Source organism: Notolabrus celidotus, chromosome 10 (assembly GCF_009762535.1).
Source record: "Notolabrus celidotus isolate fNotCel1 chromosome 10, fNotCel1.pri, whole genome shotgun sequence".
Classification (NCBI taxonomy): domain Eukaryota; kingdom Metazoa; phylum Chordata; class Actinopteri; order Labriformes; family Labridae; genus Notolabrus; species Notolabrus celidotus.
The window spans coordinates 25,268,143-25,282,807 of NC_048281.1; the positions used below are offsets into that span (position 1 = coordinate 25,268,143).

Sequence of the window (14,665 nt, forward strand, 5' to 3'; positions counted from 1 at the left end):
TACAATTTTCCCCTATCTGACAAATGCTTACCACGAACATTTTAGATAGAAAGTTTTTTAAATTATGAATAATTGTCTCTTTTTAGAAAAAAAAGTTTAAAAGGACAGTTCTTTCTTCTTGTTTTGAAGTGAGGTTTTATGAGGTAATTGTCAGGAGTAAGTGTGTTACTCACAGGGGATCCCGTTCAGCTTGGAAGCTAGGCTATCAACCGCTGTAGACATGGTCAACTCCACCACGTAATTGCATGTAGAACAAGTGCACTCCTCCCTCTTTGTCAATTCCGTTTGTTTGAAGGCATCCTCTTGTGTCCACATTAATCTTCATGTCATTTTCACTGTCAAAAAGTTTGGTTAAAGCCTGCAGACTTGATCGGCTGATCAATACGCTGCAGATGCAGGAACCGAAAGTGTTGCGTCCAAAATTGGTGCTATAACAAATTAGTTCTCTTAATAGCAAAGAGGAACAATTTCCTGAATATAGCTTACACTTAAGCTAGCATTTATGTTTCAATTGGACTTTCTTAAAACTAGCTAGATACATGGTTGAGTTGACCCCGTCTGTAGTGGTTGGTAGCCTAGCTTCAGTCCCACTTCTTCAGCTGCTTTTCAAGAAAGACGCTAAACTGACCAGGATCCCTGGTGGATCAAATATCTAGAAATGACAAAAACCTCATACAACCCCACTTTAAAGAAAAAAAAAAGTTTGAATCAGGCATACCTTTGGTAATGAACTTAAGAAGCATTCCTAACTTAAAAAACAACAGTAGTAGGGGTGCTGGTGGCCTAGCGGAGGCTGCCGTCTTCAAGGCAGGGGTCGCTGGTTCGATCCCCAACCGCGGCCATTTCCTGCATGTCTTCCCCCGCTCTCTCCCCACGTTTCCTGTCTCTCTTCGCCTGTCCTATCGGATATAGGCAAAAAGCCCGAAAAAATATAACTTTAGCAAAAGAAAAAAGAAAAAAACAGTAGCAGTTTTTGAGCCACCTCAGGGTTAGAAAAACAAGAACATTTCCAAGACACAGAACTGGACTGATCAGAATAAGTTGAGGTTGTGTTTGAAAACACTGTCATGAATAAAATACACCAGTCATATTAATTACTCTGTGAACTAGAAACGTGCTTGATGTGGCTCTGTGAAGGGTAGTTATCCAGTTTTACATGACATACAGATCTGCAAGCTCAGCTCATATTTGCCCTGTACAATTAAAAAATAAATAATAATTAAAATGAAGGCTTAAAATTCCATGACGTTTGGCGATCAACACTGGCCAAAGATTATCAAAAGCCCCACAACAGCTTCTAAGTAGACTTTGTGGAAAGACTGTTAAGTCAAATATTTTTAGATAGACTAAGTGCTTCTGTTAGCCTCAAGAAAAAAGCATGAGAAGGTTTTTGCTGATGTTTACTGAAACATCAGTTGACCAGTTTAACACAAAAATTAGCTGTGCTGTACATACATTATTGGCCTTGCTCCAATCATAAATACAACTTGTGAATACCCCTTTTCTATACATCAGATCCACTTTAACAACACTGTTTGCATTGAAGGTGGCAAACTGTGAGGTTAACTGTTTATTGTATACCTACCATAGACTGTATGGAATATGGACGTAGTATCCATGACGTCACCCATCTGTTTCTGAAGCGCAGTTTTGAGGCCAATTTTCGGCGGCAGCCATATTGCTGCTGTCGAGCAAGTGTGACGTAAAGAGGCGGGCTTTGAGCCTCCTAGCCAACAGCTACAGTGTTCCCACCTGTCAATGAAGTCAGCGTTGCCTCTCATTGGAAGACTCGTAATCTAAATATCTTTGAAATTGCTGCCTTAGAAAAAAATTCACCCCCCCTACAGTGTGAGCTGATCGAGAAATGAGCTATCCAGACTACACTCGTGTTTTGTACCAGGCTGTAAACATGTTTATTTCTGCTGTAAAGATTGTCTTTTTTGAATTGGTGTCTATGTGGTTTTGGGTACTTCCGGAGCCAGCCTCAAGTGGATCCTCGATGAACTGCAGTTTTAGCACTTCCACATTCAACTCATATTTTTAAACTGGAGGTTGCTGCTTGATACCTACTGTACCGACCCTGTTCTCGGGTCATGGGTGAGATCATCTGGACGGCTCTTTAGTGCAACTTTGTTCACATTGAATGGTCCCCAGACAAATCAAATTTGAGGACTTTTCCATTGGATTTTTATTTTAGGGGCGCTTTTTGATGTCTTTATTTAGAGTATGGACTATGATAGAGTTTGATTGATTGATTGATTGATTGATTGATTGATTGATTGATTGATTGATTGATTGATTGATTGATTGATTGATTGATTGATTGATTTCATACGACAAGAAAACATGCCAATCCAACAACTGCAGAAAATTAAAGACACGTGAAAAGGACATATTAACAATAACACAATAGTCGCTAAACACTACATTAGTCCATTGGAGTTGCAAACTGGGAAGAGAGAGACAGAGAGAGAGAGAGAGAGAGAGAGAGACAGACAGACAGACAGACAGACAAGGGTTACGGCCAATGAGAGTTCTGGGAGTTCTTCAGGATTATAAATAAGAAGGCGGTTCATGTAGTTTGGCCTTTTTCAACAGAGACGCACAAATGATCCTGCTTTTGGTTGGACAAAGAAGATAAACACATTTTCATACGAGAACGGAAACCCAAAACTGAGACCAATCAGAAAGCAGCACAGAGGATGAGGTAGCATTAAAACAAAGATCCAGTCATTGTAAAATACATATGACTAATGAGTAGTGTATCCTCATAAACGTTAAATTAAAGGTGATCTAATAACAGATTTTTCCCTCTCCCTCAGAAACTTTTCCCTCTCAGTTCAAGCCTCTTTTCATTTCACATGTCAACCACCTCACTTATCTTTCCCTCTATCACGCAGTTTTTTACAGTCTAGTGCCATAAGGTGTAAAACATGTATCTCCACCTGAATGGGTTTCAGCGCATCCGTGCTAACAAGGTCTAAAAGCTGAAATGCTTAACCAGGAGTGTTTCTGACCGTCTTTCTACCTCTCTTTCCGAGCTGCTCATACCTCCTTTACTCTTCTCCATTTTTATCTCATCTTCACCTCGACGAAGACCAACGTGACAGATTTCAGCATCATCAAAGAAAGACTTTCCATTAATGGGCCGTGACCCTCTGAACACTGCTTAAAAACCTTCTCTGCCGCCGCTCGCCGCTCACTCCCTTAATCACTCCCCTCACTCCTTGACACCCCCACTTTCCATTTCACCGTCTCCTCGCCTTGATTTTTTTCTTTCCCTCCCTTTCTCCATAAATTTTCTGCTCCTCTCACCTTACAAGAACCCCCCTCTGTTGTTTGTGGGGGCTTGCCTGATAGCCATTAGTGTTACACCCTATTACATCAGTAATGACTGACTGTGAGCTCTAATTAGAGATGTGTTAGAGAGAGCTGACTTTCCCCCCTCCAACCCCCTGCCTCCCCCCTTCCTCCCCTCCTCCTTCCTGCTTTTTCCGCAGAGCTGTTACTGTGACTCCCGACACCATTAGCACAGCACCTCTAAGAGTTGCAACTCCTGACTGTTAAAACCATTACGTTCATTACAGACCAATCAGAGGGGAAGGTGTTATGGCTAATTGATAAGCCGAACAATGCGTAAAATCTTGTCTCTAATTGCCCTGCGGGAAAGGGAGAAAGAGACAGTGAGAGAATGGAAAAAAAAAAGGAGAGAGAGTAGGGAAGCGACTGGCGTGCTAATTTCAAAATCTGATATTTTTCCACTCGAATACTTTAGGCGTACAATATGTCTTCATCCAAACATGCTGTAGATTTTTCCCCCTCTCTTCTTGAATAATGGGATGTTTCTTCTGGGTTTGTCATCTGTGATAAGATGATTATCTGAAAGGTCTGTGGCACATTGTGAAGAGAGTCTCGCCTGCTCGGCTGGAGTAGGTAATCCTGGGTAATAGCATTATGGACACAGTGTTTTCCTAAAGCCCATGATTATCCACTGCTGTTTGTCGTGGGATTGACACTGGCCTCCCTGCTCTCTCTCTCTCCTCACTCCTCTCTTCTCACTCCTCTTCTGTTTTTTCTTACTCTCTTTCTCACTTGTTCATGTCATCCTGTCTCTGACTCACCGCTCCATCAGGCTCTTACATGCTCTTCTCTTACGATTCCATCGAGAGGAGAAGATGAAAATAGAGCACATGGAGCGACAAAGGAACAAATTGCTTGTAGACAAGAGTGGGCCCAGATTTGAATGGCATGTTATGTTCTCTCTGTCAAAAAATCGCACTTTCACTTTGTCAGTTTGGGGTTACCATCGCGCTCAAAAAAACTCAATAAGAGCATGATGCATTATGCTATTTACTAAAATGTTTCTAATCCTACATACAAACTTGTTTCGGCCTTTTTCTGACTGTAAATACACTCGACACTGGATTACACCTGATTCTTATTGGTGTGTTTGTACATCTTCCAGTCTGTTTTTATCAATTTATTTACATCTTTACTGCCAGAGGACTTGTTACCCTACACTCCTTATACATCATGTTCTTATGCTACCCTTGGATTCTGCTGAAATTGTCTACTTCGGTGGACAATAAGTCAAAACAATAGACCAAAACCAAAGCTCTAAGCATATTTCCTTCACATAAATATATTCAAAAGCAAGTTTTACAGTAAATAAGAACGAACGTTCCAGCATCTCTACTTTTTGCGATATACCTCTTTTTTCAGAGGTCTTTAGGTTCTCGAGTGTCGTCGTATGGAGAGAGTTCCGCGCTCGAAAGACACCGGATGAACCGAGCTAAGACCTTGTGCTTTTAGCCGATTGGCTCACTCTTCCCTCAAGCTTTTAGGCCTGAACCCGACCTGATCTCCTACTCAATGTCTCTCTAGTTGTTTTCTCACCTGTTAATAGTTTCAATGTTACCTTTTACCAAGCTTTACCACTTTATGTCAGTCCCCTGCGTGCCTTGTTTACGTGAGGTGCTTGTGATGTGGTGTGTCAAGCAAAGTAAAATGTAAAACCTATGGTGAATTGATAAAAATGATGAACTGTTTATCACATGTGCATACAGTGAATGTAACGGCTGGTTAAACAACATCCACTATGAGTTTAATCAGTCTAAAACAAGAAAGAAGCACAGGAAATTATAATACAGAGGACTAATGTGCCAGAGAATATATTCTCACTAAAAAATTACAGATTTCTGCAGGGAATGTAATAGCGTCACGACTCATTTTTAACCTTTACTTGGACAAGAAATCTTGCTATTAAATTGGGTTTACTTCTAAAAGAAAGTGTGGTCAAGACAGAAAAGCAGCAAACTAACTCATAGTCACACACAGACAGGATATTTAATGCACTGACAAAGCAGAACACACATGATAAGGACAAGAATTCAAAATGAGGGAAGAGGTTGTCTGATTTTAAAACACCACCCCACTGTACTCCTCTATCCCTCTTTCCAACCCCGACTCAGACGAGGCAGATGGCTGCCCAACATGAGTCTGGTTCTGCTTGAGGTTTCTGCCTGTTAAAAAGGAAGTTTGTCCTTGCCACTGTAACTTGCTGAATGCTGCAAAGTGCTCTGCTCATGGTAGATTAAGATGAGATCAGACTGAGTCCTGTCTGTAAGATGGGCCTGGATCTTATCCTGTCTTGATGTTGGGTCACTGTTTATAATTATAAATTATAAGACCTGCTATTTTTGTGACACGTCTTGAGATAACGGTTGTTGTGATTTGGCGCTATACAAATAAAAATTAATGGATTGAGATTGATTGGCTGTTCATCAGTGGATGATCATTTCCTTATTTAAGCATCTCTAAGAGATAAGATAATTACTCCAGCTGTGCTTGTGAATTGTACTTTGGTTCTCTGTGTGTCTATGTCTGTAACTTTGATTTTTTTTGATGCTGACTGTCTTGGCCATGTCTCCCTTGAAAAAGAGATTTTTGATCTCAATGGGACCAACCTTGTTAAATAAAAGTTAAGTAAATGTAGACAGGCAGAAGAGACGCAGTCAGCAGCAGCAGCATGTTTCATGAACAGTGAAGGAGCTGCTCGGCCACACTCTGCTTCTGTGTTTGCAAAACAAACAGCACATGTGAGGGTCAGACTGAGAAGGAAGCAATCTGTGAGGCGATCAAGTCTGAGTTTCTAGCAGAGAGGAGTTGATTAAGCTGACCTGTATGAGTGTGAGGAGATGTTTGAATACAACCATTTCCTTGCTAATTCATACACCTAGGATATTTACTGATACAGGGAACCTCTCTGATTCTATTGGGATTAAAACATCTGCACAGTATTGGTGGAAAAACTCTGACTTCAGGCATTTTGCTAGCCTAAACTTAAATTACACTCTGCTAGCAGCACAATGATGCTATTTGTGAGTGTCACATGATGATTTACCTGAAACCAGCTGACCTTTTGGGACTTTTTTGTACGGTACCAGATCAATGCATTGTCTGGTATTCTCTTCGATACCTGGTGCCAAATGTTGAACAGCACTGGAGGCCAAGATCAACTTGGACGTACATGTGTATGCATGTATGTGTCAGAAGCAGGGTGCTAAAAATGCATGTTGAAAAAAATGCGCCATTACTGAGCCAAGCTGTGTTTTGTACCATATTTACCTTCTATGCTGTGTGTGTGTGTGTTTTGTGCTTGTGAGTTTCTCTGTGTGTGGAAGCTGTCAGAGCCACATGCTTGCAAGCTGTGCAGGCTCATATAAACTGCATCTAATTGGATGCTGCAGACTTCACAGTATGAAGCAATATTTGGTGATTTGGGGATCACATTGTTGGACACAGTGTATGTTCTGAGTGAAAAAACACAGCCTCCAAAGTCAATACCACCCTCCCTTCACCTCCTCTTCTGTTTGCATCCTCCTCTGCTCCAGGATCAGTAAATGAGTCAGTATCCAGGAGGAGGCGAAGGGTTGCGGGGCTCCTCCTCAACTCTCGCCCCTCCTCCCTGAATGCGGCACAGCTGCCTTTCAGAACCCCCGCCGCTCCAGCCCCATTCATCCTGAAGAGCCAAAAAAAAAAGCGGCTATTTATTAGAATACTTGTTTTGTATTGTTCTGTGCCACACAAAAGACGCTTCATTATGTTAGAAGCAAGCCCCCTTTCACAGAGAGAAACAATAAGTTGGAATTGTCTTTTTTAGAGTGTATAATAAATGTCATTTCTTCTTGTCTCTTCCCCTCAGTGTGTGTGGAGTGGTGGGTTTGGGCACCGGGCGGGCATGCATGCATGGATGGATGGATGGATGGATGGCCTTGGCACTCGAGCGGCCAGATTGTAGTGAGAGTAGCGGTCTTACATGCAGCTTTGGAGGGTTTAGGACGGCTTTAGGAGGATGGAGGGGGAAATCTGCCCACTTGCTCTGGAGTAAAAGGGACGAGGGGAACATGAGTAAGTTTGCAAATGACAACATCATGCACAAAGTGGTCATGTTTTTTTAAGTGTTTGCCTAATTGTTGTGCGTAAAATGTGTGGGTTTTTTTTTTCCAAAAATTACGCATGAAAAATTCTTTATTGGCAGCCTTTGTTTCGGAGGTTTTGCGCTTTGCAGTGTTCATTTCAGTGTAGATAATGTGTGTTTCTATGGATGCAGGCAGCCGTTTTGTTATGGGACAAGTGAGATCCAGCAGGGCTCGGCTGCAGAGCGCACAGCTCGTGGTGCTACCAGTTGCTCTCTGAGGGACTCATGTTGATTTTCCAACGTGAAATTTCCGGCCAGTGATCCGTGCCAACTGTATCCCGCCGTACGAGGGAAAAAATGTGTTTCATGCTGTAAATTGTGGAAGTGTTTGTCCGACTGTGTGATTTTTTTTTTTTCGCGGTTTGTCAATATTTAGGTGACATGATGAGGTGGCACGTGTTTTACTTTTGAGGAGGCAGGGGGAGGCGCGTGGAAGTGGTTGGGGGGCTGATCATCACATCTGTAGATTTTAGGATGTGTGTATGTGCGTGCGTATGTGTGTGTGTAGATTTCAGATCGCTTTCTCTTGCTTAACTCATTTTTGTTCGGAGGTTATCAGCAAGGAATCACGACTCTTTTATTTTCTCCGTCCAATACAACTTCACGCGGTTCCATACACCCACAGCCACGCGCAATACGTGGATTTTTCTTTTTTCTTTCTGTCTGTCTTTCTTTCTTTTGTTTTATTTCAACTGTAGGAGAAAATATCACAGCTACAGTGGGTAATCCAGTTACCAAATCCGCTTTACGTCTTTGCGCACGAGGTTTCTTTGCAAGAGAAATGCAGTGTTTAGAAAAAAAACCACACTTGATTTTTTCACAATCTTCACTTTTTGTTTTAATTTATTCGTGGTTGGAGTACGGTGACGGTGGTTGTGAAGGGGGGGGGGGGGGGGGGGGGGGGGGGGGGGGGGCGTTGCTTTAACGGCTTTGACCCCTGGCCTCTGTCGTGCACCATCATCGCGGTGCTCGCATCCTGTTGCACAGTCCGCGCGCGCACAAAGGAGCGAGGAGGTTTGAAAAGAGGTTTGTTAAAAGAGGGGTGAGTGATGGGGGATGACAGAGAGAGTAAACAGGAGGGCCACCGGGGTCCCGGTGTCACTGTGAGGGCTAATCTCGCACAAACCTAACGCCTCTTTACAAGGAAAACAAATAATAAAAATCCGTTTCATGATTATTCCCCATTGATTCTTAAATTTACAGCCTGAAATAGATCTGTTTTAATCAATCTATCACTGTGAATGAAATTAACGTTACCAGTGTGGATGCATCCTCTATTGTTGATTTTTTTAATTAATTTTGAAAATATGGAAAAATATACCGAAATCTAAATCATTTCTCGCTTTATTTTCGTCAATAAAATATCATTACTTATTTTAAACCCACAAACAAAACCCTTTTAATTCACATATTTCTAATCTAACTCCTATACTGTCTTATTAGCCCAGCTATAGCTAGCTCTCAGTGTGATTTGTTTACAAGAAGCCACATCACTGTGTTTATGTTTGTTTTTGTGGTGTGAAGGCTTCACTGGCTCTCACAGCCCCGCAGGTCTCCGGGTGTCATCATTACATTGTCATCTCCTCCTCGGGCCTGAAGCCACATGGCCCTCGACCACTGGAAACGTTCTATTGACCATTGTGATCTCCCGTTAACCCCATTACCCAAAGACGCATGGATCCGTCCGAGTGATCCCGCTCCCTCAGGCCCAGAACACAGAGCTACATCAAGCTAAGCTCCAATTAAAATAAAAAAAACAACACAGTGAAGAACGATGGAATGATTAAATCGTTAGTCTCACCGCGGGAAGTGGTATTTCGTTTTCCCTTTCAATTAGAGGTTGATTGGGCTTTTCAGGGGAGGTCAGCTGTGAAATCTGGATTAAATATGCGCAGAGTCGAAGACGCACGGGCAGTTTCCCTCCTTAGGTTACTTCACTGATAAAGAACATAAAATGTATCAGCCACATTACTCTCCTCTGAAATCAACAACATGTGGCCTTTCTTCTCATCTTTCGCTGCACCACCCGGACGCTTACACCATCACCAGCAGACGGCGATAACGGCGCGTTGCCCCGCCAATTTCACGTCATTATATGGCTATCTATCCTCTGGGGCTTCTCCTCTTAGACCAACAGTTTTTTAACAAATCTCTCGCACATCATCTTCCGCATCGAGAGTGTGTAATTTCTCTCCCTGACACCTGCTATTACTACATACCTTAATTACATACCTGGAAGGAGAGAGAGGCGCACAGAGAGGAGGAGAGAGGGAGGAGAGGTGGTCTTAAAAAGCGTTCGAGGCGCAGGTTGAGCATCAAGTCGACTGGGATTGAACTGACTGTTGTGCGTAAAAATAAATTTTACGCAGGCTTCGGGGACGCACAGTGAATTAGAGAATAAAGTATTAATGATGGGAGGAAATGTTTGTGTTTTACGCACAGATAAAGTGAGAGAAGGTGGAGGGTGGACGAATAATTTAAAAATAACTTTTTTTTTGAAAATTGAGAATCCAAAGTACCTCACATCAAAGCTTTTTTTGAGACTGGTAGTTAAATTTAAACGAGTGATTTTAAAAAATACATCAGGTTGTTTGACTCATTGTAAACACAGGCAGCACCCACCTTTTGGCCGCCACATCGCTGCTAACAAGTCTTAGTTATTTTTGTTTAGCTGAAGTCTCTGAGAGCGTGTTTGGAAATTTCAAATGCCTTGTGCTATTTGTGGGATTGACCCTCCTCTTTGCCTCCTCCCCCTCCTCCTCCTTTCTCCTCCTCCTCCGGTGTGTTCTTCCTCTATGGTCCCTAGTCACCTGACCAAACGCCATGCAAATCACTCTGCTGCTAGAGCCTCATTGGCCGCTTGTGGCTCATTTAACCGCTGTCAGTGCGCATCATATGGCCGCCGCTTTAACTAACTTCTCAACTCCGACAGGGAAAGTGGCTCCAATGCGCATTCTCTCACAGTGGATGTGAAGACAGACTCAAATACTGGTTGGAGAACATTTTATTCCACTTTTCGGATTATTTTTCATCTCGTGTTTGATTAATTTGGGGTTAGAATTAATTTTGAAAGCCTGCCCTGTGCGCACTCGCTCCTGTGCGCGCCTTGAGCTATCTTGAAAAGACTTTTTCTCTGTTGGTGGCGAAGTTTAAAAACCAGGTGAATGTATAGCATGATGATGGAAACTGACCTCCATTCCCCCGGCCCCCAAACGAACACAACCACGGGGCAAACGGGGCCGAATAGTGGGTCCAAAGCGAACCAGGAACGGGTGAAGAGACCGATGAACGCGTTCATGGTTTGGTCCCGCGGGCAGCGCAGGAAGATGGCACAGGAGAATCCCAAAATGCACAACTCTGAGATCAGCAAGCGGCTGGGCGCCGAGTGGAAAGTGATGTCCGAGGCTGAGAAGCGCCCTTTCATCGATGAGGCGAAAAGACTGCGCGCCATGCACATGAAGGAGCATCCGGATTACAAGTACCGGCCCAGAAGGAAGACCAAGACACTGCTGAAAAAGGACAAATACTCCCTCGCCGGTGGACTGCTTTCTGGGCCCAGCGGGGGCGGTGGAGTTGGTTTAGGGGTTGGAATGGGTTCATCCGGGGTCGGTCAGAGGTTAGAGAGCCCCGGGGGTCACGGAGGCTCCGCCAGCTCCGGCTACGCGCACATGAACGGCTGGGCAAACGGTGCGTACTCGGGGCAGGTGGCTGCAGCAGCGGCGGCCGCAGCGATGATGCAGGAGGCTCAGCTCGCCTACAGCCAGCACCCGGGCAGTGGGGCGCACCACCACCACCACTCACACCACCACCACTCACACAACCCGCAGCCCATGCACCGCTACGACATGACGGCGCTGCAGTACAGCCCCATCTCGAACTCTCAGAGCTACATGAACGCTTCTCCATCCGGCTACGGCGGGATCACCTACACGCAGCACCAGGGCTCCGGCGTCTCCTCCTCGGCTGCCATGGGGACGTTAGGGTCGCTGGTGAAGTCGGAGCCGAGTGTAAGCCCTCCCGTCAGCAGCACACACTCTCGGGGTCCGTGCCCCGGAGACTTGAGAGAGATGATAAGCATGTATTTACCGACCGGAGAGCCGGGGGACCCGTCAATGCAGAGTAGACTCCACGCGTTGCCGCAGCATTACCAGAGCGCAGCGGCTGGAGTGAATGGGACGGTCCCTCTAACACACATTTAGACTCCCAGAATAATTGAAAACTGCAAACGAACACATAACCAAATATTTACCTCTTTTCTAAACCACCCCGGCCCCGAGAACTACCTGCATTTTGTACAGAATGTTTATTGTAAATGAAGGTAAATAGCAGATTCATCTCGGCTCTTTTGGATTAGCCACCAGTGGAATTATATAACGTACATGAAGCTGAGATATTGGTTATTGTGCTCTCATCTTTTTGTCCATCACTTCAGTCTTTAGTTGAGGGATCCACCAGGTTCACATGCTGGTGTTTGGTTTAATTGTCTCATAATATTTTTTTGGGGGGGAGGGAGGGGGATTCTTGTAAGTTATTGAAAATGAGAAAACGTGTCATAATCTTAAGAAAGTGCTTTAAAAGAAATGGGAAAGTCACATTCTTTAAAAACATTTGTGTTCATTTGCAGAAGCCTGTGTCTTAATTCTTGGAAATCATCTTTTTATTGTAACGCTAATTATTGTAAATTGTGAATAATTTTAATATTTCAAAGATGACGGGCAACTGCTGTTGTAATTTAAGTGCTTTTCTGTAAGTGAAAAGCCCTGATTATTGCAATGAAGAAGAATTGAATAAATTTCACAAGATCTTGCTTTGATTCTTAAGACGACCGTCTTACGTTGATTATTTTTGGACTATTATTTTCCATCTTTCTTGAGGTCTTAGGACACATGAATATCACCGAGTCTCCTCTCGTGTAAAAGAAACACCTGTTTAGATTTTCACACCGCTGCTGCTCACAGATCCACCAGCTTTTAGGTGGCCTAATTGTTGAGTGATTGTTTTCTAACTGTGCGTAATTGTGCGTAAAAACTTCAGGCCTGAGAGGAAACCTTACTGAATGGATGAGTTTGTTTTAGGCTCTAAACTTGTATGTTTGTTATTTAATCCATCTATTTACGAAGTACAAACGTCATGCTTTTTTTATTGACATTTCAGTTTCATGCAGGCCAAACTTTATGGAGCTGAAATTTCAATTTACAACGCAGCATGTAATGATTAATTCCTTGAGAGTATTGCTAAGATTCCACTTAAATTCATACAAATGTATTATTGAAACATTCGTTCGAAAGTATTCTCTCAAAAAGTCTAACTGTAAAAAGAGTACATGAAGGCCTCATATGAAATAACACAAAACATCTTGTTCATTAATCAGAGGAGGTTTTATCCAATTTGTGGCATTAACAGATTTCGTTTCTCCTTTAAATGGCTGATGAGATGAAACTGTATTCATAACAAAAGAACATTAATGTGCAGTTACGCTGCGAAAACATATTTTATCATTGTTTTAATTGTTTCAATATGAAGTGATTAAATTGATCAAAAGGTTTATTTTATTTATCAATCATACGTCTCTTCATCAGATCATGTCAAATGAGGAATGACAAAATAAATAAGACTTGAAAACATCTTTATTATTGACGCCTTTTAATACAAAGAATGTTACTCTGATTTTACATAAAATCATGTGTAATTATTATAAGAGAAATAACATTTTTCATGCACTAAGCACATTATTTCAGAGAGGTTTTGATATAATTTCACTTATTGTGTTGTGAGAAAACAAACGGGAAATATAATACAATCATAATTGAAATTGAAATGAAATTGAGCACCCTGGAACTTCAATTAATAAAAACGCAAATGAATAAATAGTAATAATGAATAAATCAAACATTGACATCTCAGTGATCTTTTACGTGATCTTGTTAATTGAACACCGTCAGCTCATGGGACATGGAGTCCTTTTAATCACCCATATTCTTTGGTTATGGCATTTTGTTGTTTATAACTGAGAGAATAAAAACGTAAACTGAAGGATGAAACATCTTTTGTTAATTCATTGAAAGCTGCGTGGTGGTGATGAAACATCACAGCTCAGAACATGAAAATGTGAATCTTCAGAATCTGAAATTTCCCTTTCTTCCGCTGTGTTTCGGTTGCCCTGCTCACAGAATGAACAATGATTAATGATGATGAAAACAAGTTCATATAATATCTGTGGTAAACGTCATCTCAGATTCTCATCAGGCTCGTTATTTTAAGAGAATACTGAAACAAAAAAGGGTATTTGAATGATAATTTCTTGAATTATGTCAATTTTTCATAAAGTTGTGAGAGGGAAGTTCAATCCTGTCAAAGGAAGAAAGAAAATCTTAATTTTAATCTGTGGAAACAGAAATCAAAATTTAAAAAAGACGCAAACCAAGGCATGAAATAACTGAATATTTGATGCACTTATTCACTCGCACTACCAAGACCATTGAGTCTAACATGTGCCTGGATTTTAACTCCACATGACCACATGGTGACAATCAGCTGATGTGGTCACTGATGACTCATCAGATTTCACAGCTGGAGATGTTTGATTCTCCAGGTCACTTTTTAAGTTTTCATACTTCCTTCACTGCTACATGTTTACGAGAAACGACATCTATGTATCCACTCAGATTATTAATCCTCTTAAAATGATTAAATTACTCTGATCATGACGTCACTTTTTGACAGGCCACAGCTGGTTTTGACGTGTACATCTGTGTGTTGCCTGTAGGCCACGTATGGAGATACAGACAAATAACCATACACATGCAAATGAGGGACATTTACGCATACTTAGGCATTTAAAAATCAATTAATCTGAAATACATAGTTAAAGGGCCTATTTCACACTGATGAAGACTTGCATGGTATGTCAATTAAACCTGTTAGGCCTCCTAGTAGAGCGTGTAACGTCTGCAGGCTGCGCATTAATCTAATGAAAGAAACCACAAGAACAAAGTCTGGAAATTACTTTTAAATTCCAAAAGCGCAAAAGAAAGCACATCTGCGGAGACATCTCTGCGTACCGCTGCCTCCTGGTGTGTTTTGCATCTGTTTCCATCTTATCTGTTGATGTGAAGAGATGCGGATTAACACTGAAAGCGAAGAGAGGCGGAGCGCGTCACGGCGCATCGCCAAGCTAAAAAGAGG

At 42.3% G+C, this 14,665-nt stretch overlaps 1 protein-coding gene and 1 long non-coding RNA gene across 5 annotated transcripts in view; both read left to right on the plus strand.

Moving 5' to 3' along the window:
• The window catches only part of LOC117820821, a 107,524-nt gene that overhangs the window by 80,607 nt on the left and 12,252 nt on the right, over nucleotides 1-14,665 (plus strand). For 3 of the 4 annotated variants that reach the window (XR_004632847.1, XR_004632849.1, XR_004632851.1), the window contains one exon: nucleotides 7,205-7,410. The exons of the other annotated variant lie outside the window; for it this stretch is intronic. This is a non-coding gene — a long non-coding RNA (uncharacterized LOC117820821). The remainder of the gene's footprint in view (nucleotides 1-7,204; nucleotides 7,411-14,665) is intronic. 4 annotated transcript variants of the gene reach the window in all.
• Nucleotides 9,934-11,960, plus strand: sox1a (SRY-box transcription factor 1a). The gene has a single exon (XM_034694760.1). The coding sequence runs from the start codon at nucleotides 10,645-10,647 to the stop codon at nucleotides 11,677-11,679; it is 1,035 nt and encodes a 344-aa protein (XP_034550651.1). The 5' UTR covers nucleotides 9,934-10,644; the 3' UTR covers nucleotides 11,680-11,960.

What these genes read in the sequence shown, in the direction of transcription:
- sox1a (XM_034694760.1), top strand. Translation starts at nt 10,645, where the DNA reads ATGTATAGCATGATGATGGAAACTGACCTCCATTCCCCCGGCCCCCAA.